The sequence below is a fragment of the Canis lupus genome, chromosome 10 (genome assembly GCF_048164855.1).
Source record: "Canis lupus baileyi chromosome 10, mCanLup2.hap1, whole genome shotgun sequence".
Classification (NCBI taxonomy): domain Eukaryota; kingdom Metazoa; phylum Chordata; class Mammalia; order Carnivora; family Canidae; genus Canis; species Canis lupus.
In genome coordinates, this window is record NC_132847.1 from 70,740,778 (window position 1) to 70,764,723 (window position 23,946).

Sequence of the window (23,946 nt, forward strand, 5' to 3'; positions counted from 1 at the left end):
ACCCCTGGAACAAAAGCGGGGGCAGTTACATATTTTAATGACTTTATGAATAAAGTCATTTGATTAAGTTCAGCTACTTCGTTTGCGCATCCTCATGTTTTTACCTCCTCTTGAATGCTTGCAATAGGAGATTAGAACTTGCCCGGTCATGTTCCTTCTTGTCTTGCTCTCCAGTCTAGATAAGTGCTGTCATGTGACAAGTGCTTAAAAAAAACACAAACCCACAAAACTGATTCATGGATGAAATGAAAAGACTGCTGGGCTGGGTGTCAGGGGCTGTGAATTCTAGTCTCAGCACTGCTACCAGCTACTGTCTGACATTGGACCATTTATGTCATCTCCCTGAGCCCAGGTTTCTTCATCATTAAAATGATGTAACTTGGAGTAGATAAACTCTGTAGATCCCAATGGTTCTAAAGTTCCATGGCATTCACTACTGGTCAAGATCAAACAGTTAATCTGTGTTGGACACTCTTGGAACAAAGTGGGAAATGGCGGCCACTTGTAGGCTGGGAGCCACTCAACTCTTGACAAGCCCTGCCAGGTTCTTAATAATCCAGTAGAACACACGGAAGTCAATTTTAAAAATGCCTGCACTAAAAAAAATGCAAATGGCTACATAATCATAGATTTGGAAAAGACCTCAGACATCCTTTGACTCTATCCCTCCTACCACTTCAATGATGGAACGGCTTCTCCAGAACCCTTGAGATAAGCCCTTTGCTTGAATATATCCAGGGACTGAGAAATCACTATCTGGGAATATTGTATTTTGGGGGGTAAATACTTTTTCTGGGTATTGGGCCACAAACGATGACCTTGTAAACTGCAACTGCTTAGCCCTAGCTTTTTCCTCTAAGGGACATGGAAGCAGTCCCCTCCCCCCTTCTACATCCCCCAAAGGTATCTGATAATACTTCTCATGACTTCCTCCAATCTCTCCTCCAGTTATTAAAACAAATACTATTTGCTAAGAGCAATGATAAAGCCCAGGATTATGATTCGGGAAGACAGTATCTCAGCCCTAGATCTGCCAAGAACTCATTGTGTGACTCCGAAAAAGTAACTTCTGTCTGGGCTGGCATTTTCTTCTTAAAATGGGGTGAGAGAAGGGGTGGGGGGCAAATCTGTCTCAGAACTTGGACAGCTCAAAATATGGACGTCGGCCTGGGGCAGGCCACAGGTGTGACTGCTCTGATCCACACTCTGCTTCACCATTAGAGCAGAAGGATTCAGGGGTTAGCCCAGGCTCAGCTGCCAGGATGAGGCCATCATTATCAGTATCCAAGAGAGTGGTGCACATAGGAAAAAATTTCTGCTCCACAAGGCAGAACACTTTCAGGACTCCAAGCCCTAGAAGAGTAAGAAATCTTGAGACCAGAGACGACTGCATGTGTTTAGCAAAGTGCAGAGTATAATGAGCAATCCTGTCCTGAGGAATTAATCCCCAGTGTTGCAATCATGGGAACAAGATGGGGGAGGCCTGGGGAAAAAAATCTTGCAAGAGACTGTTGGCAACGGCCGTGCCTCGTGCACAGTGAGCTAGTCAAACTTTTAAAATCCAGCTCGGTTTACTGACGAGCACGGATGTGGAACTTCCTTTGGGGTGACGTGGCTTAGGTTGAAATGGAGCCAAGGACCTAGTCTGCCTCTCTTATTGAACGAACCAGACGTTTTCGGGATGTGAAAGTCCTCTTGTACCTTAGTCAAAACATTTACGAGTTTTCATAGCCTAAGCAATGCCATCCTGCCAAATAGATCTAAACCATGCTAGGGTCAAAATGCTAGTGACCCTGTGCATTTCGATCACGATTCCTGGATTTTCGGAAGGCACACAGGCTTTTCAGAGCACCTCTGGCTCATCCACAGGTTCTGATATTTTCAAGGGTGTTGATGGCCAAACTCAAGTCCTGAGGATGATAACCTCTCTCCACGTGTAGCGTAAATAATGGATTCTATCAGACGAAATGGTATCTTTATTTCGTCCCCTTTTATTAATGGAAAACTCTGAGAGTAGCTATTTAAAAAACCCACTTGTGTAAACACAAATCATTTTGTTAATGATCATCCTTCATCAGATGGCACGTATTTTCCTAATGAGAAAATTTCCACGTGCCTCAAGTTAGCTAATTAGCTAGCTAATACTACCAATATAAATGGAAGGGTCTGCAGACAATGGACTGCTGAGCAGTTACAGTAAACACATCTGAGACTAAAATAATTTCTCTTTGTGTCCCCCGGGGCGAGTAGGCACTCGGTAAATGTGGACTTGATTTGAATTCAGCCCTTTGAGAGACATTGGAGCAGCAAAGCATTTTCCCCCTAAATTAACGATTTTCTGAAGCACATGGGCGTGCTCCTTTCCTTGAAAATCCTCGACTGCATCTCATTTACTTTGTTAGGAGACCACCACATTCTTGAGTGTTCTCTAGCCTCATTTTTAAAATTAGTGCACAGAATTGAGCCACAGAGATAACACCTAGGAAACAGAAGTTTTGACCTGAGTTCTACTGGAAACTCTCGGCTGGCCCTCTCTGAACGGTACCAGATGTTAAGGATTTAACATATTTAGCCAGGACAGCCTCAGCACGATATTACTCTTCAATAAACAAACAAGCTTATCACAGGAGCAAAATAAATACGTGACAAGGATGTTCCCAAAGCGGTCAAGTCTTTCAGAACAGCAGGACACTTCTGTTTCTTGGTTGACTCAAGGCCCACTGGCAGGTCCGAAGACCCTGGGTTAGTGGAGAAGAAGGTGAGCTGGGCGGGACTCTGGCCTCCTCCGTGCAAATCCTCTCTCGTGCCCCACATTGTTGGGAACCCATGCAAATGCACACCGAGCATTTTCTTTACTTCCATGGGGTGTGAGTTCTGATCCTGGAGGCAGGCTGGAGCTATCGATACAGTCATCCCGATCTGCCAGCAAACAGTGTTCTAGGAGTAGGTTGAGGGAGCAATGTTTTATCAAGCTGGTTTTATAGTTACTGAGAAACCTTTCCTTTCTGCTTTAAGTAAAGGGTAATTCCTCAGTCTCAGATGCCCTTTCCCCAGGGCTGTCTGTTGTCCGCCCACCCTCTTTCAGGGCTCGTTCAGGCTTCACTTCCTTTATGCAGACTCTTCTGAATCAGGTGGCAGTGACCACACCCTTCCCTCTGCTCCTGCTGAGCCCCGTGCTCACCGTGGTGAGAAGCTGAAGGCTCTGGAGGCCTACTCGCCTAACTGAGAAACCAGAAGTCAATTTTTGTGTCATTATAACCCAACACATATTGATCATGTACCGCTACACCCATCATCCTGCTCAGAAGCCCCACCGCACACCTTCCTGCCTCTGTAGTCTCCTGGCAAAAGGATTAGAGTGATTTCGGTGCCAATTTTGCTTTATACCCCTTCGGGAGGTTTCCTGCAATTGGCAGCACTTATAATCGGGGCCAACATGCTGGAGGTCACTGCCCATGTCATAGCGACATTCTCTTTGACTTCACAGACTGCTCAGAATTAACCGGTTACATCCTCGTGAGCTCATTTGATCCTGGGAAACAAATTGGTGGATTCCTGCTTTACAAAGTCAACTGAGGCTCAGAGCACAAATTCTCCTCTAACCTTGACATATTTGTGCCAGAAAATCACACAGACTAGAGAGGATGAACTCACTAAAGGTAGAGGGGACGGTCTTAATGTCCAACCTCTCCTCCAGGGGAGAAGCCTCGGCTGGGCTGATCAGCCAATTCCATATTGAAATCTCTTGAATATTTTAAGAGAAAAATACCCAGAAGACATCTGCATGTAAAACCAAGAGTCAGATCTCAAAGCCGATCTAAGTCAACTTCTCTAAGATTTGGTGATTGACCCTTTATCCCCCCAGAGAGTAAGTCTGCTGTCTCTTGGCATCAATCAGTCTTGTAGAGTTGGGCCAGGCGGCTAGAAATCTGTCTTCGAGTTTCTTGAGTGACCTAATCAACTGGATGTCTTAGGAAAGCTTCAGAAATCTTACATATCAAGGTCAGATGATATGTTATTTTAGGACTTGGAGTTAGTCCAATTACGTTGGACTTGGAGTACATTCAGTGATATTTGATGAGGAACCAGGGAGCGGAATTCGTTTAAGTTTTGCGTAGTCTGTCTTGTTTTTCGTAGTATCTTCTGGGCTAAGGAAGTGCGCAGGATGTAAAAGGTGCTCAAGAGAACTGTGCTGAGTAAATGCTATTGTTGTATTTCTGATATGCATATGGAACTCATGCTTGCTTGTTTTCATGCCTGTGTGCATAATAAAAGGAAGGGTTGCTTTTCTCCTTTGCCATGAAAACCAATTCTTTCTTTCTTCTTTCGAATGTTCATGAGAAATATCAGCCCTCTTTTCTTTTCTTTCTTTTTTTTTTTTTTTTTAAGACGAGCCATCATTAAAGTAAGTGTTTGGAGATACCGATGAAGGATTTTGCCTCTAAGGTTTACACCATTTTCTAGGGCTTTGGATTTTGTTCAGGGCCCCTGAACTGAAGCAAATGTTTCATGATCAAATCACACAATAATTGGGCCCACTGGTGACCAAGGTGTAGTTTGAAGGAGTGGAAATGTTCTGAGTGGACCTCCGTTCATTTGGTGATCTGTGTCTCAGTGTTTAGAAACTCACTTCTTTTCCAAGCAACCACGATCATATGTCTGCTCTGTTCTGCTTTTTTTCCGGTTAAGATTCTCATCAGAAAGGCATATAAAGTCTGAAATTTCGGGCCTCAAATTTCATAGCTAAACCACTGTTTCTGTGGAATGCTCAAAAAAAACAAAACAAAACAAAACAAAACAAAAAACAAAAAACCAACCAAAAAAACCCCCAAAATAAGAACAACAACAACAAAAAACCAACAACCCACCAACCTTGTTATAATGACATATCACTGAAGAAAATTAGAACTAGGAGGCAGAGGACCTTCACACAAGGATGTGTGCCTTGCCCCTATAGCAAGAAGGCTCCAAAGAAAGTTTTATCTTCTTTTGTGTAATCCACCAAAGAGATGTCACTGACGTTCACCATCAGCTTGTCTCCTTCCTGCAAGGAGAACATGGCCCCTAGGTAGATGGGCTGGAACCAGTTGCTGCCTACTTCACACACTGACTTGGTCCCCATTAGGAGCTGGGTTGGCTCCGGGTAGCTGTCTGTTACCTTGGTGATTACGACGATGATGGAGTCTGGCTTGTTCAGTCGGCTCCCTTGGCGGGCTTCACCACACTCAGATGTGGTCCCTCGGAATGTGACCTGAGAGTAAACAAAGTAGTCTCCCGACTCTGGGATCACCAGGAATTTATTTGTGTAGTTCATCCGGTTCTTGGTGAAGGCCAGGCCAAGTTCATGTTCCCAATGAAGCGCCGGAAACAGACTTTCCAAGGGCTGTGTGGGACTTTGTCTCACAACTGCAAAGACAAGAGGGAGGTTTAATTTGCTTATGTCAGAACCTGTGGACTTCGCCAGAAAGAGTCTCGTGTTATTTTCAGAGTAAAGTGATTGGATAAAACCAACAGCTAACAAGCTCCCGGAGGAGAAGGAGTGGAGGAAATGTAAGCAGACACATACTTTTGTTCAGAGAGTAGCATCTTAGGGGCAAATGGCTTTGTTTCTCTGAGCCCCAGTTTTCTTTCCTGATAATTTAGAATTTTACCCGAGCTCTGTGATCCTGAAAAAGAGTGGAGGTTAAGAAATCTCACTCTTTTGTGTTTCGGAAAACAGCTCACGGCAATGGGCTTCGATGAAATGACTTAGATGAAACTGGTGGATGCCCCCCTTGGGGTAGAGGTATCCAACCTCTGACCAGACCGGACACCAGATCTTCCAAATTCCCATTCTCTACCTCATAAATGTTTAGCTGAACTGTACTGTCTCTGCTGATCCATCGGAACATGATGCTTGTTAACAAAACTTTGGTTAAGTTTTTCTCCTGCCTTCAGGCTCCCGAGCTCCCGCCTACCCTCAGCCTGGGCCAGCAGACAGTCTCTCCTGAGAATAGGCTGGCCTCTGGGTAAAACATTCTCTGATGCTAACATGCCAACCTTTTCCCCACTTCTTCCCACCTGGTTCTTTGTAGGTTCGTTTACTCCTTTCTGTACAAGAAAACTCCTTTTACCTTAACCCTTGAGACACTTGCAGACCTTGTGGCCAGAGCATTTTCCCAACTGTCACTGAGCTTCCTTCCCCAACTTTGCAATAATCCTTTTGCATGAACTCTCTCATTACCAAGTCAGGATTTGTTTTTCATTTGACATATCTTTTCCCTTTTTTTTTTTTAAAAAAAAAGGGTATAAAAATACCCATGGAAAGGATTAAAAGGGATGGTGTGTATAAAATCCCCAGCTATGAGGAATACCCTCTAAACTGCATTCACTTTCATTAGCCTTTTGTTTCAGACATACCCTACTACAAAGAGATCACATTTCAGGGAGTCAAATATTCCCCATAGCTCCTCTGCAATGAAACTGTCCGAAGTTATTGAAATGCAGGCAATGATTAATAAAAAAATCAACATGTAAGACAGATATTGGAACTAGAGATCTAGAACATCCTGGAAATGCTTCTCTGACACCAAACTACAAGTTGATGTAATTGGATTGTGGAGTGTAAGGGACAGGGGCTTTTGGCCACTTCAGCCGGGTTCCGAATCTGGCTCTATGGCATACGATATTATTAACCAGTGATGCAGGTCCCTGCTCTCTGAGTCTCCATTTCCTGTCTGTGAGCTGGAGATAAAGCCCCTTCCTAGTCTCATTTGGAAGATCCAGTGACTAGAGGAGAGATGGACATTTTTATCATGAGGCTAGCTATGGCAAGTACTCAACTTTTGCTTTCCCCAAATAAACCAGCATCTTTCATTTTGACAGATTCAAAAAATAAGCCTATTTCACTTTATATATTTTTATATGTTCTTCTGTTTGCATTGTTTATGAATGTGCATTAAATACTTGGACATATAAATGAGTGCTTCTATGAAGTATGTGTATAGCAGAAAAAAAATGAATAGAACCAAACCTTTGATTTCAAATAAAATAATCTGCAGTAAAACTAATACTTTTCAGGAAAATAAAAATGTATTTGAACTTCCTATGAGTGCCTTGGAAATTCATAGCAATCACCAATATATGCTATTCGTCACCATTTGCAGATAGGCTATGTTTAAGGAAATATTTAGCGAACTTCATACCTGGTGGCTGACTAGAAACCTGGTTCCCGGATTTTTCTAAAGCATGTTTCTTGATGCTGACTGGATTGTGGTTTATTTTGCACAATGACACACGTTCAGAATGCATGTGGTCTCTCTGGTCTCTAATGCTCAGTGGGCCCTGGAGAGCTCTGTTGCTTCTTTGCAAAATCTATGAAAGGCATTTTTATTAATCACCCCAATCAACTCCACTCCTTTGTGGATGATGCAGTAGATTAAAAAAATCCTCTGGGGTGATGCAACAAAAATCATTTAGTCTCTAGACAAAGCAAGTTTTGTTAAACTGGTATGCAATTAGCTATGTCAACACAGCAGCAAGTGGGAGTTAGAGTAGGAAGTGTGTTGTAATGGAAACAGCGCAGGTCTAAGAGTCAGACTTGAATCTCAGCTCTTCCGAGTCACGTATGTGATTTGGGACAAGTGACTTGGCTTGTCAGAGCCTCAGTTTCCCCTCTTGTTGGGACTATATGCAGATTAAATGAGATCATGGTTGTAAAATGCCTACCATTGTGCCTGGCACACGTTGGGAGCTCAGTAGAACGTAGATACCCTCCCCTTGCTCCCCCATTCAGTAGGAAGAGGCGTGATATCTTCATACTCTGTTGCTAGGATTTTCCTGCCCAGCTTGTTCAATCTCTTCTGTTCCTAAAGGCAAGTGGTGATTGGTGATTTGATGTCTCTCTCTGGTCCTAATCCTCACTCAGGACTCACCACAAACACTTTCCTCTTGATCACATGTAAGTCGCATGTCTTGGGCACCAGGGATATTCCCCTGTGGGATGCAAATTTTCTTATAGGTCAAGAGAGTGTGCTTGCTTTTAACTCCCTAGTTTTTCAATGAGTTTTTAACACATATTTGTGTACGGTCTTGCTCTTTTCTCTGGAGTCTTAGAGGTATATGCAACTCCAGGCATCAGATGCCAGGAATTTCAATGCTAGGCTTGGGATACTGACTGGCTGGTGATATTATGAGGCCACTTCTAATCTCTTCATATCAACAAAAATTCTTTGCAAATGTCTACCTGAATGCAAATGTCCAATCACTTCATTTTGAATAGAGTACAGATGGACTCCGTACATTTAACAACTCGGGATCTTGCATCTTTGACTAGATTCAGAATTACATGAATCGCTGAGTCTGAGGGAAGCTGTTTCTGAATGACTGAGAGTGTACATGAAAGAGAGACAGAGAGAAAGGAAGAAGACTGATAGAATCTGAGAGAAAATGCCCAAGAGACGTGGGCCTTTGGACCCCTTAAGGGAGGAAGACATCTAAAAATCCTCAACTGAGAGGAGAAGTCTGTTACCAAGGTATGTGCTTTCCAGTTTGAAGCTACTAGAATAGGTTTTGGCAAACTATCTGGAAGAAATCTTAGGCCCATGGCCCATGCATGATCTGGAAAACACACCAGGGAGAAATACCTGTCAGGTGTGCCCTTGGCTTATCCCCACCAGCTCTGGGAGATGCATCTGTAAGGAAAAGAGAGAGAGATGCTTTGTGTGAGTCAGAGGGTAGCTGGAGTGAAGACTGTTTTTGGAGTTACATGGTGCCTGCAACTGGAGAGAAATATCCCTCCCCCCACCTTCAGCTTGGTCTATGGTGGATTGTTGTCATTTTTCCAGAGACAGAGAAACCTCAGGAGAAAGAGCCTTGAACACAAGTGGCTCTTGGCCCATAACTTTGGGCAAGTTTCCAATGTGTCCAAGACTCTGTTTTCTCATCTCAAAGATGGGTGCATCCATTCCTATCATGAATGGAGAGTCCTTAGCATGATTCCTGGCACATGGTCAATGAACTCACATTGCCCTTCTTTCCCTGCTACTGCTTCAGGGGAGCAAACTGACCTGTGGCCTTAATCAAGGACCTTTAGCCATATCCACTGAGGCATCTGGATGGCATAACAAATGGGGTAAGGAGTGGGTAGGATTAAATATTTTGTTCTAATACTTTTATAGGAATTAACTGATTTAATCCACACTAACCTGAGAGGGTAGGTATCATTAGAACCAATTTACAGGTAAGTAAACAGAGACAGAGATATTATTTGCTCAAGGCCATCACCTCCATAGGCCACCCACTTGGCCACACTACCATTTTGTTTTTTTAGTGAATGGGGAGCAACCTCATTTCTCCTCTGGGTTTTCATCTCTCTGAACCTTCTATATAGCAAAACTACTAGATAATGCTCTGTTCCCCACAAGGAAAGGCAACAAATATGAACACACTTACAAGCTCGCTGATGGGAATGTCCAAACTCTTGTCCTTTTGGAGCCTAATGGAAAAGAAAAATATGATTCAGACCACCTGTGGCCCTTTTGTCACCCAACCCCACAGCTGCCCATAACAAGGGCATGATTAAGATGCTGCTGCTACCCAACCTGGGCACTCTGAGATGAGGGACATGGCAATGAGAATACTTGGTTGAGAGGAATCTTGTGCCTGAGTGCTCCCCTTGCGTCCTCCAGCATCCTGATGACCTTCTCTCTCCTATCCTTGTCTTGGAATCTCAACTTTGAAATCTGTTCTGAGAGCTTTCCCTGTTCTGTTCTAGGACACACTGACATCTGTCATTGCTTCTATTATTTGAACAAATGATGGCACTTGCTTTATTTTCTTTTTTCCATCATGGAAAAAATTTAAAAATTGGAACCTTTTAAAAAAATGATACAGAAAAAGAAATAAGGGCTCTGTTCTCCTTCAGATGAACCCCTTGTTTCCATGCACTACATGGAGACATATCCATCCTTGCAATCCTAGCTTGTGGGCCATTTCAGGTACCACATGGGAGTGGAAGAGTAACTTCTTTGGAGGCAGATAGAATGAAATTTGAGTCCTGCTGTCACCTTTTATTAGCAATATGATCTCGAGCAAGACACCTTTCCTCTCTGAGCTCTGGTGTCCTCATTTGAAAATGGGAATAATAACATCCCTAGCCTCAGATAACTCCCAGCTTTGAGATAAGGATCAAATCAGAAGATGTATGAGTCAGGGCAAAGAACACATCCACTCATGTGTCTGAACACAAAGCTCAGGAACAAAACTGAGTCCTTGGCTTAGGGACAAAATCATCACTTTACATTTTACAGTTTCCAAAAAAAACCCTTCCCTGATATGATATTGACTCAACTCATAGTCTTCTGATTGGCTTCTTGTAACTACATAGTCCCCACGGACAGTGATCCTCATGTAACCAACCAGTTTTACATTTTAGAATCCGTGTATGTGTGATTTTGTACTTGTGAGTGAGGAATTGTGCGTCCATGTGGGTAATAGAAAACAGCGGCAGCAGGGAGGGAGGTAGGAGCTGATGTGTCTTGTGTGTCTACATGTATCTGTGGTGTGGTGCTATGTGCATGGATGTCTCTACACATGTCTGTGTAGACATGTGGGTGTAGCTATGTCATTGCTCGACTGTGAGCAGGTCTGTGATAGTCGTGACCTTGTTAAAGCCCAGACTGTCAGGCTCATTTTATTCCTAAGCCATGCTACCTAACCTTCACTGGAAGCCTTCTTAAGGCCAGAGATCTTGTCTTTGAATGACAGACCCCATTGTCTCTCCATTGTCTACATCCTAATTCTGTGAATGGCACAATTGCTTTCCTTGAGTTGCCAGGCTTGAAACTTGGGGCTTTCTTCTCCCACAAACCCAAGCTGCCATTTCTATTTTGTAGTTTTTCTCATTCATGCCTCCCTACCAGGCCTTAGCATGCCATTCTCCTGGATTCTCCCATCAGCCTCTTAAATGGTCCTTTTGTATCTGGTTCTCCTTTCCTTGAAATCATCTCCTTGCCTGCTCTCAGAGTGCTTTTCCTAAAGTATCATTGTATTGGGACACAATTCTGTTCATAAAACTTCAATGGCTTCCCATGGCCTTCCAGACTTAGGCCCAAATACTTCTGGGACTCAAGGTCTCAGTTGATCACCCCATTCTTCTTACCCACTATTTATCCCTCTCTCAGAATTCTTTGCTCCAGTCATGAGAGGCAACCACAGGGAATGATTCAAAGGACCTGAAAAATGCAGTAAAGTAAGGGTAGCTACTACTTATTGAATGATGAATGGCACTGTGCTATGCTTAGCCCTTCACACACCTCATCTTCTTCAGCTTTGTTATGACTCTTAAGATAGATGCTATTCACATCCTTATATTGAAAATGGGGCTCAGTCAGGTTAGGTAACTTGCCCAATGCTGGAAAGTAGAGAAGTAGAGAAGTAGGATTTTAACCTAGGCCAATCAATTCTAGAATCTTTGGGCCTAAATCATTGCACCTTCTCACTTCCAGATAAGATCCCCCTCTGGTGAGGTGGATGGATGAGTACCAGCAGTTCCATGCACTGTGACAGTAGGGGAAACACAGAATTCAGAAAACAGAAACCTGACCCAGAAGTGGGGGAATCAGGGGAAATTACCTCTGAAGTGAGTCTTATAGGTCCCACAGGTATTAGCCAGGTGATAAAAGGTAAATGACCATTCCAGACAAGGCCAATAGCTTGTGCAAGAGTAAGGAGGCTCAACAAAGCATGGGAGCTGCTGGAAAACAGGATTTCTGCTGCCAAATGAACCCATGTACTCATTTAGCATACGGTCATGGGTACAGTTGCTTTGGAGAACCTAAACCTAATTGATGCAATTACTTGTCCAGCATCAATAATTCTGATGGATTTTGGAGATGCGGGGGGATGGAGAAGAAGCTTAGAATTGAGCTTATTCTGTAGCCTGTTTCCTTATTTGCTATTATCAGAGCTGATAAAGAATTGGTCTTTGGTGAGGCAGAAAACTGAAAGTGAGCCCAAAGAGAATTGGGCATAGTATGGTTGTATCCTCTTGTGTATGAAATCATGAAATCGTACTGCCGTGGCTGGTCTTCCACTTCCATTTCATTTCTCTGCTGAGAAATCTTCCTGAACATCTGCTTATTTTTGTCTAAGCAGACACTCAGCTAAGAGATTGGAGCATTCCCTTTGGCTCAGAGTCTCATTGTCATCAGCATGGATCTGCGATGTGAACACATTTCCCTATTTGCTCTACTGGATTTCTATAACTTGGGCACACAGTTATTTTCATGCGTGGTTGGACATGTATGGATTTTAGTGGCCTGGAATCCGCTATACATCTGGAGCCTGTGATAGTGCCCGCTGGCAGGTGTTGAAGACCTCAATAGTCCAAGAGTCTCCAGAAACGTCAGCTGGGATTCTCTTTCCAAGAACAAAAACTAAAGCCTTCAATTGCTTCTTCTCTTAATGAGCCTCTTCATGGGAGGAAGGTTTTTATGATGGGAAGAAGGAATGCATGAAGAGGAGATTTGAGATGAAGGAATAGTAGCTTACTGGGGAAAGGTTTATACATTGGAGCTGGTTCAATGCCTGCTCTCAAGGTGACCACGGGGAACAGAGCTTTTCGCTCTCTAGTACAATTCAAGCTGCCTGTGGGCAACGACCTTGTCTGTCTCTTGCTTTCTGGTGCCTCAGGCAGTGCCTGGCATGTCTGTCAGATTATTTAATCAGCAAAATATGCTGATGCTCATGTGTCAGAAAGACAAGCAGGAAAGAGAGCTGGAAGATGGAGGAGAAGGTTCAGCTTCTGTGACTTTTGCCTGAGTTTTGCAATCCAAAAAACTAAGCAAAAGACTTTTTTTTTAAATTTTAGAATACATGCCACATTCTGAATTCTTGTTTAAATTTAAAAAATTAAGAGTGAAATGGCCGTAATCTTTTAGTTACTGGCGCCTCCAAGTTTTTCATCAGGCTCTCATTGGAGCATAGTCATGGCTTCAGAAATGTCTGTTGAAGGCTGTGAGCTTTGGCCGGCACTCAGAGACAGAAAAGGCGAATGTGGATGCTCATGGGGATTCGTGTTTAGTAGAATAGTGAGGCACCTGTGGCCGTCAGCCTTGATTAGCCCAAGAAAAGCAAGCTGGTGCTTTTCACCCCTTAGTTTCTATAGGTCAGGGGATTTTTCACTCTCATTTGAGCTTCTTTCTTTTTTTCTTCTCACTTTTTTTTTGTATGCTGATTGGTAATCCCTGACACACCAATGAGGGAAGAAAGAAGGATGGAGGGAGGGAGACTGCTGTCTAGTCAAGTGCTCCTGGGGTGCCAGGTCCTGAACTGATGTTTACATGTGGCCCTTGTCTACCACTCCAGTTACTCTCAAAGGAGGGAATCACCTTTCTAGAGGTTTTGTAGCCCAAAGGTCAAAGAGTAAATGGAAATTCTGGGATCTGAAACTTCAGACCAAATCTAGACCCTGCCTGGCACATGTCAGGAGCCCCATAGACATTGGCTGAGTATATATCATGGATGATGGAGCCCCAAGCGAGATGATCTTTGAAATTCTCTTATTGGCAATTCCCCAGAAAGAAATCCCTTGAGTGTATTTTAACTAATGACCCATTTAGCCTTTCTCCCATGTCCCATACCCACGTCTAGTATATTCATAAACAGGATGAGAGATCCATTTCTTGCCGTCATAAATGCCGCAATTGCAAAAACATAAATATTTTATGACCCATAACATCCTCCCAGCACTTCTATGAGAAAAACACACTGTTGCCTCCTTGTCTTTGGCTTTTGCTTGCACAAGCATATATCTAACCTGGAAATGTTTTATCCCAAGACCATTTCATTCATCACCCTCCCAGGTACACTGGACAGGGCTTCACACCAAACATTCAGAGTGGTGCAGAGCTGAGCGTGTGGTGTTTACAGCCGAGCAAATGTGGGAATCCCAGCTCAGAGTTTCCTAGAAGTCTGACTTTGCTCTGTCACCTAACCTCAAGGAGACTCAGTCTCCTCCTCAGTGAAGGCAGGCAATAATTCTTTCCTCCTGGAAGCATTGTGATGCCTAAGGAAGACCACACACATACAGTGGATCTCCAATTCATCTTCCTTCTTTCCTTGGGCTCAGTCAATGTTTATGGTGCATGTTGTTGGTTCTGTGTAACTTCCCTTTGGTTTCACCATTTCAGTGATACTCAGAAACCATCCTTGAGTCTCTTCATGACCAGTGGCAGATCTAGATCCTTTGAGAGCTCTGGATGGCCTCTTTCTTCTCCCAACAGAAGAGACTTCCCCTCTCCACAGCTTGCTTCTGGACTTCTACCCCTTCCAGTGCAAAGGGCTTGAGGGGATGGAAACTAGCCTCCATCCACTTCAAAACCCACACTTGTCACTGCTGTCGGCAGCTGGGCCTCATTAAGGAGACCAGGTTGGGAGATGACCTCTTATAGCCAGACAGTGAGTGGTCTTTCAGGTGAGGACCAGGGAACTCCCCATGCTCCCTGGAGTGGTGTGTGTGTGTGTGTGTGTGTGTGTGTGTGTGTGTTTATTTAGAAGAGGAAGGGGTGGAGGGAGAGGGAGGGAGAGAGAGAATCTTAAGCAGGCTCCATGCCCAGTGCGGAGCCTGGGGTGAGGCCATCTCACAATCCTGAGCTCATGACTTGAGCTGAAATCAAGAGTTGGATGTTTAACTGACTGAGCCACCCAGCGACCCCGTGTGTGTTTATTATAACAAGTGAATGAACAGATCCTGGAGTCACCAGCTCTGAGTTGCAGATGTTTGGGACTCACACCCACAGCTGGCTCACCCTGCCTTCATGCACCTTCACCAGTTCTGGCCCCTCCACCCTTCCCCACGGCCTGACCTTTGGAGTGAGTTGGCTTCTTTTCCAGGAATGCCAGGACTTGCTGAGGCCACAGCAGGGGCAAAGCCACTGAGTGCTCCATGTTCCGCAATTTCCAAAGCACTTTTATCTCAACCATCTGTTTGTTTTCTCTAGACAACACTGAAAGGGGGTTGTCAGAACTGTCCCTGTTTCCAAAGAGGAAACAGCCTGAGTGAGATTAAAAAAGGCTCACACCCGAGGTGGAGCGAGCAGGGAAATCATGTCTGTTGAGCGTCTACGTCACGGCAATACTTTCCAACATCCTCTTGTGGAATTCTCAGCGTGGGGCTACCAAGAAAGTGTGTTCACCTCTCCGTTTGATAGACAGGGAGTGGACAGCTTAAGGAGGTCAGATCCCTTGTGCATGTCTTCCTCTCTCTCTCTCTCTCTCCATCCAGCTAACACTTAGCGAGTGCCTTCTGTGTGCCAGGTACCTCTAGGTGCTCCCAGGGGCTAGAAGAAGAGTAGCATCTACTCAGCACTTACTATGTGACAGGCACTTTTTAGGGAACCCTTATTACATGTTCCTGACCCCCTCAGGAAGTGAGTGATTTGCTGGGTTAACATCACAGGCAGACCAGTGCGGTGCTTAGAAGGAATGTGTGTAGTGGATTTGAATTCCAATGTCACACTCAGTGTGCCTTTGGACACATGGCTTCAGTTTTATTTCTTTTTTTTTTCTTTTTTTTTTTTATGATAGTCACAGAGAGAGAGAGAGAGAGAGGCAGAGACACAGGCAGAGGAAGAAGCAGGCTCCATGCACCAGGAGCCCGACGTGGGATTTGATCCCAGGTCTCCAGGATCGCGCCCTGGGCCAAAGGCAGGCACTAAACCGCTGCACCATTCAGGGATCCCTGGCTTCAGTTTTCTAAGCCTCAACTCATCATCTCTGAAATGGAGATTAAAGCAGCACTTTCCTCACTGTGTGACTTCAAGGACTAACCTAGATGATGTGTTTAGTAATAAGGGCAAATGTATCACACATGTACATATGCCAGATGCCAGGCTGAGGACTTTTATAGGCACAATCTCATTTATTCTCCTCCAAACCCTAGGTGTGAAGAAGCTTAGAATGATGGCTGCTACGTAATAAGTTATTATAAGGCCGCAGCTGGGGCGCGGTGGAGCCATGGCATTCCCTCAAGCCTGCACCACCCTGAAGCCTCAGCGGGCATCACGATGGGGTCCTGTTGGTCGGGATGGAGATGGGGGTGGGGATGGGGGCTCCGGGGCAGGTGTGGGGGGAAGAGGCGAGCAGGGATCAAGGCTTAGGAGCCTTGCAGGGATTTTTCAGGAAGGAGTAGAAGTGAGATTGCAGGGAGGCAAGGAGACTGTGGGGAGAGCGTGTGGGGATTCCAGAAGCAGACGTGGAAGGGACGACAGAGATGTTTGGCGGTTCAGTGCAAGGAGGCAGTGCCTTCTATGGCCTCCCTGGCAATTTATTGCACAGAACTGGGTGTCCCTCTGTGCCAGGCTGGGGCCGAGCCAGCATGGTGCACTGCGTCATGCCCGGAGTGCAGAGCCTAGTGAGGCCGCGGAAGACGGGGCCCTGCTCTCCGCACCTGCCAGGCCGCGTGGGGCCCGCGGAGTGGGGAGAGCCACTAAGGGCAGGGCTGCTGGGCCCGGGCTGGCTGGAGTGTGGGCCGGGGCACAAGGCCAGGCCGGGGAAGGAGGCACAGAGACACTCGCAAAGAGCAGAGATCGAGGGGGGCCCTCGGCAGGTTCCAGAGCAGGTGGAGAGACTGTCGCCGCGATGTCATTCCCACGAGTAAGGAAGTTCCTCGGCCATAATGACCGTAGGTGCTGCCATTTACTCATCTCCCACCTCCTGCCAGACACTTTGCTTTATTTCTAAGTATTCCATTACGTGCACAGGGAAACCGAGGCTCAGGAGGTTACGTAATATGGCCAAGAAGTGGCTAGGCCGGGTTTCAAACTATTTTTTTCCTTTTTTCTTTTTTTCGTTTTTAAAGATTTTATTTATTTATTCATGAGACATGCACAGAGAGAGAGGCAGAGACACAGGCAGAGGGAGAAGCAGGCTCCACGCAGGGAGCCCGATGTGGGACTCGATCCCGGGTCTCCAGGATCAGGCCCTGGGCTGAAGGCAGGCGCTAAACCAATGAGCCACCCGGGGATCCCGAACTGTTTTTTTCAACACCTGAATCTACCTGACCTTCCCCAGGAGTCTAACGATCCTAAAACATTTTACTATCTCTCTATTTTTTTTTTTTGTAGATGTGACATATACATTTTGTACAAAAGGAGGGAAGTTTAAAAATGTCTCTCTTAGGGCATCTGGGGGGCTCAGGGTTTGAGCGTCTGCCTTCGGCTCAGGTCATGACCCCGGGGTCTTGGGATCGAGTCCCGCATCCAGTCCCTGCAGGGAGCCTGCTTCTCCCTCTGCCTGTGTCTCCGCCTATCTCTCTCTCTCTCTCTCTCTCTCTGTGTCTCTCATGAATCAATAAATAAAATCTTAAAAAAAAAATCCTCTCTTTTCACTTGTCACCCAGTTCCCCAAGCTAGATGCTGGGAGATCTACCAATCTTTTGTCCTTTTCCTGAGATAGTCTATGAATTTATAAACACATTCATAAATGTGAATATACATATATTCACACACATATAAATAAATATATAATATAATTAATATATAATAATATAACATATTATTATATATCATTATATTATTATGTTATAATACATATAAAATATTATTATATATTATGTATATTATATATGATTAATATATAATATACATAATTATATAATTAATTATATTATAATCATATATTAATATATTAATATAATTATATATTAATTATATATAATTATATTATATTATATTCATCTTCTATATATATATGATGAATGTCCCCAATTCTATATACTGGTTATGTACTGTTTTTCCCCCACTTAATAATGTATCTTAGGGAAATTCTCCATCCTTACATATAGAGATGCTTCATTTTTTAAGAAATGGTGGCAGCTGTGGGTTTTCACTGCATGGAGGCACCAGGCTGTATTTAATTGATGCCATATTTATGGACAGTGCCCCTAAAGGCAGTTATCCCAAACCTTTTCGAGTCTGGTTTTGATTTCTGCTCTACAAGCTTACCTGGGCAAGGGTTTCGTCACATCGACTATTTCCTTTATTTTTTTATTTTTTTATTTTTATTTTTATATTTATTTATTTATTTATTTATTTATTTATTTATTTATTTTTACATCGACTATTTCCTTACATAACTCCTGAAGGAAGGGTCCAGTTTAAAATATATATATACATTTAACAGTTCTGGTAACTGTTTTTGTTGCTGCTAATAAAAGCCTGGAACATTCCTCCACCCATCGCTGTTGCTTTTCGGTAGTCACCCATGCCTGGCACAAAGTGGTGATGACATCCCAGGAACCGGGTGCAGACCTCTCCCCACATGCCCACCCGACAACCCGCTCCTGCAGTTGCCTTCCTAGCGCCACCAGGGTATTGACATTAGCATCCTCTTTTCCTCTTTTGGTAGAAAAGGAAACAGGTTCAAAGAAATGAAACCACGTGCTGGTTCTTACCCAGCCAGAGGTGGCTGAGTGGGGATTCAAACTCCCGTGTCTAATGAGCCATGACATTTCACAGTTATGTCCACTCACACTCTCCTCGGTGACTTCTTTTTCCCTCCTAAATCCTGTTTTCCATCTTTTCTGAGCTGATTATTCTCCAATAGCCCAATGGAACCTCTCTTTGCCCTTCTTGGACCTGCCCTGTGTCCTGCGAGGCTGACCTCTGGGCCACTTGCTTTCTGGCTTTTGAGCCGGACCTCCAGTCTGGCCGGAGGGTGAGAGGCTGGGAGCAAGAGTGGCCAGTTCTCCCGGCCTTCTTCTTGCTCCCTCTCTGCTGTTTGGCAGGAAGGCTTGCTCCACTCCGCCCTCAGCTCCTCCCGCTAGCCCTCTCCTACATTTTTCTACTCCCTGTGTTCCCCTGAAACTCTCCCTCCATCTGCCCCTTCAGGCCAAGAGGTGATGACTGGCATCCCACGGTTGCTAACCCCAGGATGCTTCTAGCTCTTCGGTTCCCTTTGATGTGTCTATGTCTCAGCAAGTAGACTCTTCTTTGAAACTTTTCTCAAACTCTTTAAACAGTCTTCCTTAACCTCTCTTGTTTGAATGGGCCAGGTGTTTCTTTTCAGGACTTCGATTGCTACATGTGTCCCCACCTCACCCCTATTTCCCTTTCTCTTCTTCTGATGACTGAGAAGTTCTGCAGCCTGGCCAAACCACCAAGTGAACCATCTTTGCGGGTCTGCTCTCCAGGGAGATTGCTTGAAATATCTCAGAATGCAATGTTAGCCTTTTCAGTTCTTTAGTATCTATGGCTTCCTGTCTAGTGACAGCTTGTGTCTCGAACTCTCTTCCTGACAGGGCAAGTCACTGGTCTCTCTGGACCGTGGCATTCCACCACTGAGGCTGTGACTGGCTTCCCATGGTCGCTAACTCCAACGTGCTTCCAGAGCCTGATGGTCTTCTAGATCAACAAAGTATGTTTGTTGGCATCTGCTGAAATGCGGGACCTCAAGACACCACTTTAGGTGGAGGCACTGTTCCCGCATAGAACCCAGGAGAGTTCAGGTTATGGGAAGTCACTCAATGCCTCATTCAAGAATAACTGTCTTTCTGGCTAAAGCAGAATCCCAGAACACTGGCTCAACACTGGTTTGGCTTCATAAGAATCCGCTCCATGGTGGCCTGGGGGACACAGCCTGACTTCCTATACCTTGAATTTTTTTTCTCTAACATGAACAGCATTTCTGAGTCATCTGAGTATTTCTACGTATTCTCAATGCTGGCATGTGGCCATGGACGCTGCCACCTGAAACAAGGTCTGTTTTCTGACCCTGAAGGGGTGGTGAGAGTTACACATTAGCCATGGCTTGCTGTCTCATTGTGTTTCTGCTTTGAGGTCAGCCAGCATCGCTTAGAAGACCAGTATCCAGTTAAACCAATGGAAGAGCCTGTTTTCCCCTCTGTAATTTAATATGCTTGGGACTGAAATGAAATCAGTCATCACAGACTATACAGATATATTTTTCTTGTATATACAAAAGGGTATTATTTGAATAACATTGTCTTCAGTCTTAAAGATTTTGGATGTCCCTTGTCTAGAATAAGTGTCTCCTTGATACCTGTACCCCCTACTTGGCACCATTGTTCTCCCTATACCTTATATTCATTTTTGCCTAAGCTCCTCTACCCCGAGCCCCCAGCAAGATCTGAGAGGTAGACAACCAGGCAAGAGGTACTTTCTTGAACATTGAAAAAAAAATTTCTGAACCCAAGAAAGGGGGCTGATTAAATAAATTATAACACATACATATACAAGAATATAATACAACCATCTATATCATCATGCTGCTTTGAATTTACTACCAACAAATAAAATCATAACATATTTGGAGACTCCAAATAATTTCATCTTATTAAAAGTACAGAATAATATACCCCAAAATGTCAATAGTGGTCACCTCTCTGTGGTTATGGGTAATGATAATTATCTTCTTTTCTTTATCTGCGTTTTCTAATTTTCTTCAATGACACATGTTAGTTATGCAACTTAAGGAGGTTTATTTTTTGGAGAAAAAGAATGTTCCGAAATTATCAGTACATGATGATTATAATGATCTAAAAACATGTTATTGGAGATTGTTCCATATAAACATAAAGAGGGACAATTCATCCCCTGGAATTATTGAGGATAAACACCAGATCAGACCTCTCCCCCGCCGCCCCACGTGCTGCTTTCTTTGCATGGGGAAGCAGGGAGCAGGATGGGTCAAGGGGTTCTATCCAGAGCTGCAGGGACCGCCAGGTGCCTACAGCAGGTCCACGGAGCCCCGGGTCAGGGCAAAGATTGCTTACCTGGAACACACAGGTGTCTCCTTGGGCCCGGAGCTGGCCTATGAGCAAGTAGGTGGTGAGTCCTGCCAGGATGGGGAACGATACCAGGCAGCAGGTGAGAGCCCAGCATGCGTGGCTCCTGGTTGCCAGCCTGGCTCTGGCCTTGGGCGTGCAGCTGCCTTCCTCGGGCAGCATTTCCACACTGGCTGTTTCCCTGAAGCCCAGCCCCAGATTCTCTGCCATGCTCTTGCTGGTCCTGGAGACCGGTCTGACTCCCCCTGGGCAGAGAGACCCTCCATTATATAGAAGACAGGCTCTCAACAGTGGGTGCATTAATCACAGCCTACTCCTCCCCCTGGCCTCTCCCCTCCCCCCTCCACAACACACTGGGCCCCGCCCTGCTAGGGAATGCACCGCCTACAACAGAAACCAAGTTCGGTTTAAAAAAAAAGAAGAAGAAGAAAGCTTTCCCAAGCATATTTATATACAGTGTGCTCATGTGCTCCTTCCTTCGTTTACAGAAGGAAGTTAGGAAAGTCCCTGGAGGAGGAGAAAAAGAATCCATCAAGTCAGTGGGCAGGGTGAATTAAAATATAGCTGTCCCTGCCCTGGCAGCCTGCCAGCCAAGCCAGTCTGGTGAGTGTGATGCTTCTGGAAGTGAAAGTGAAGGATGGGGAGGTGTGTGGTATGGCTAGCAGACTGGGAAATAGAAATTCATGTTTGCATCACCACTTTGCAAAATGCTGCCAAGCTTTCTGTCTTTTGGGGCTTCATAGGAGCTCATTGTCTTTTGTGCAGCCAGGAATACAGAAGTTCTGGAAAACGAAGGCACTTGTCTTAGGTCATCCAGGGATTGAGACAGAGGAGCCAGGAAGATGGTCTAGTTCCTCTAAATCACTATTTGGGATTCTTGCTTCTACTACACATCCACTTATGAAAGGAGAGTGCATAGCTAGCCTGCGTTGACCAGTTGTCTAAGCAAAGAGCATGAGGTCATAGAGGTGACTGTCCATGAGGAGGAGAGAACATTGACTTTTCCTCTCTGATTAGTTCCAAGTTGATTGAACACGAGTGATAGGCCTTGCCCACAGTTGGGTGTGTATGGGGCCACATCTATTAAACATTTCTTTGGTGCTAGTCACTATTCTAAGGGAGTTAAATGTATCAGTGAAATTATTCAATCCTGAGATAATCTTTTGATGTAGTATGTTATTATTCCCACTTGGCAGATAAAGACATGGAAGCATGGGATTGGACTCAGGTCGCTGGCTCTGGAATGTCATAACCACTGTACTACATTGCACGTGCTGCTGTATTATGCACGTACACGGATATCACACATGATGTGCCCAGGAAGAGGCCATTCTTTCCAGTTAAGGGTTGGGGAAGCTTCCTGGAGAAAGAGGTGATGTTGGAACTAGGCCTTGAAGCTTACAGGGGGTGATGTTGGAGAAGAGCAGAGGACCCTGAAAAAAGATGGGTAAGACACCATTTACTTTGACGTGGATGGAACTGGAGGGTATTATGCTGAGTGAAATAAGTCTCATTCATTTGGGGAATATAAAAATTAATGAAAGGGAATAAAGGGAAAGGAGAGAAAATGAGTGAAAATAACAATGAGGGTGACAAAACATGAGAGACACCTCACTCTGGGAAATGAACAAGGGGTGGTGGAAAGGGAGGTGGGCGGGGGGTTTGGGTGACTGGGTGACGGACACTGAGGGGGGCACTTGGTGGGATGAGCACTGGGTGTTATGCTGTATGTTGGCAGATTGAACTCCAATAAAAAAAAAAGATGGGTAAGAGAAATAGGAAACCTTAAGGACATCCTGTGGCATGTGGGGGAAACCAGTCTGATTAGCACCTCCATTCAGTTGCTACTCCTTATTTCACAGCCTGGACCTTGTGGGCTACTTGGAAAGGTGTTTCATGACCTGGTCCCTGTCCACACCACCCTGCAGTGTCCAGCATGATCTCTTGCTACTTTCCCAAGCTGCAGTTCTCCCAAATGTATTATGAATTAGCTGCATTGTTGCACATTCTGCTCCCTCCACTGTGACATCTTCTAGTCTTTCCACTTCGTATCACCATGCTCCCCTATTTTAAAACTTTGTATTAAAATCTTTCCTCCATCATCTGCTTCCAAGATTGGGTGGGATGCTCATCTTCTTTGTTCTTACAGCTTCCTATTCTTCCTCTATCATCAAATATTTCATACAAGACTGTGACTGACTTCTTTTCCATCATTTCCATTAAATCATCAGATGTAGGAGGGCAAGTGCTAACTCCTATCCCTTCCCTATGGTTGTAGCTCCTAATGTACTGATGGTCTTAATAGACATCTGTTGAAGTAAACATCTAACATCTTTCCAAAGAATCTGGCAAAGGATGATGTTTATGTCCCTTGGTTGCCCATTCTTGGTTTAACAAACCTAGTAAGAATCTTTTCTTTAAGACTAGCCTAAATCTTTGCCATTGTAACTTCTGAACACACACTCACACTTAATATTGAATCATCTTGAAGGAGTTTACAAATGTGTTCTTATTCTTGTGTTTCTTTTTTAGAAAGTTGGTATACCTAATCAAACCAGGTCTTTTTTATGTAAATTTATTTTTTATTGGTGTTCAATTTGCCAACATATAGAATAACACCCAGTGCTCATCCCGTCAAGTGCCCACCTCAGAGGAACCAGGTCTTAAAAGTGTTAGATATATGGGTTCACATGAAGAAGTGCGTATTATCATGCAAAATATAAGAAGACCTCAACAGATGGGAGAACACTAAAGACACCAGACTGGGGATATGGATATTTGGGATTTAGTCCTTCGATTGTGTGACCTCGAGAACTCTAACAGACGCTCCTCATTTTAATGTACCCGACTATCTACAAAACCTGGTAACAGCCTTGTTGTACTTCTGTTTAAAGTAAAGGTCAATGGATTCTGGGTTTGTGCCTGGGGAATGTCCTATGAGAAGAGAATAAGAGTTTTAGGGCATGGACCTATGGGCATCTACTTGAGATAGCTGTAGATATAGATTTACATGTAGTTGTAAGAAACAAGACAGGGAGATCCTGTATACCCTTCACTCAGTTTTCCCCAAAGGCAACATCTTGCATAACGAGATCATAACATCACAACCAGGAAACTGCCATTGACATTCAGATTCTATCAGTTTTAAATGCACTCATTTG

At 44.4% G+C, this 23,946-nt stretch overlaps 1 protein-coding gene and 1 long non-coding RNA gene across 5 annotated transcripts in view; one reads left to right on the forward strand and one right to left on the reverse strand.

Moving 5' to 3' along the window:
* The window catches only part of LOC140641934 (uncharacterized), a 107,140-nt gene that overhangs the window by 74,655 nt on the left and 8,539 nt on the right, over positions 1–23,946 (forward strand). For 2 of the 4 annotated variants that reach the window (XR_012038515.1, XR_012038516.1), the window contains 2 exons: positions 21,274–21,388; positions 21,982–22,232. The exons of the other annotated variants lie outside the window; for them this stretch is intronic. This is a non-coding gene — a long non-coding RNA (uncharacterized lncRNA). The remainder of the gene's footprint in view (positions 1–21,273; positions 21,389–21,981; positions 22,233–23,946) is intronic. 4 annotated transcript variants of the gene reach the window in all.
* On the reverse strand, positions 1,969–21,152 carry TNFSF15 (TNF superfamily member 15). The gene is made up of 4 exons (XM_072842514.1): positions 20,774–21,152; positions 9,433–9,475; positions 8,625–8,672; positions 1,969–5,406 (listed from the first exon to the last, which is right to left on the reverse strand). The coding sequence occupies exons 1-4, from the start codon at positions 21,083–21,085 to the stop codon at positions 4,952–4,954; spliced, it is 858 nt and encodes a 285-aa protein (XP_072698615.1). The 5' UTR covers positions 21,086–21,152; the 3' UTR covers positions 1,969–4,951.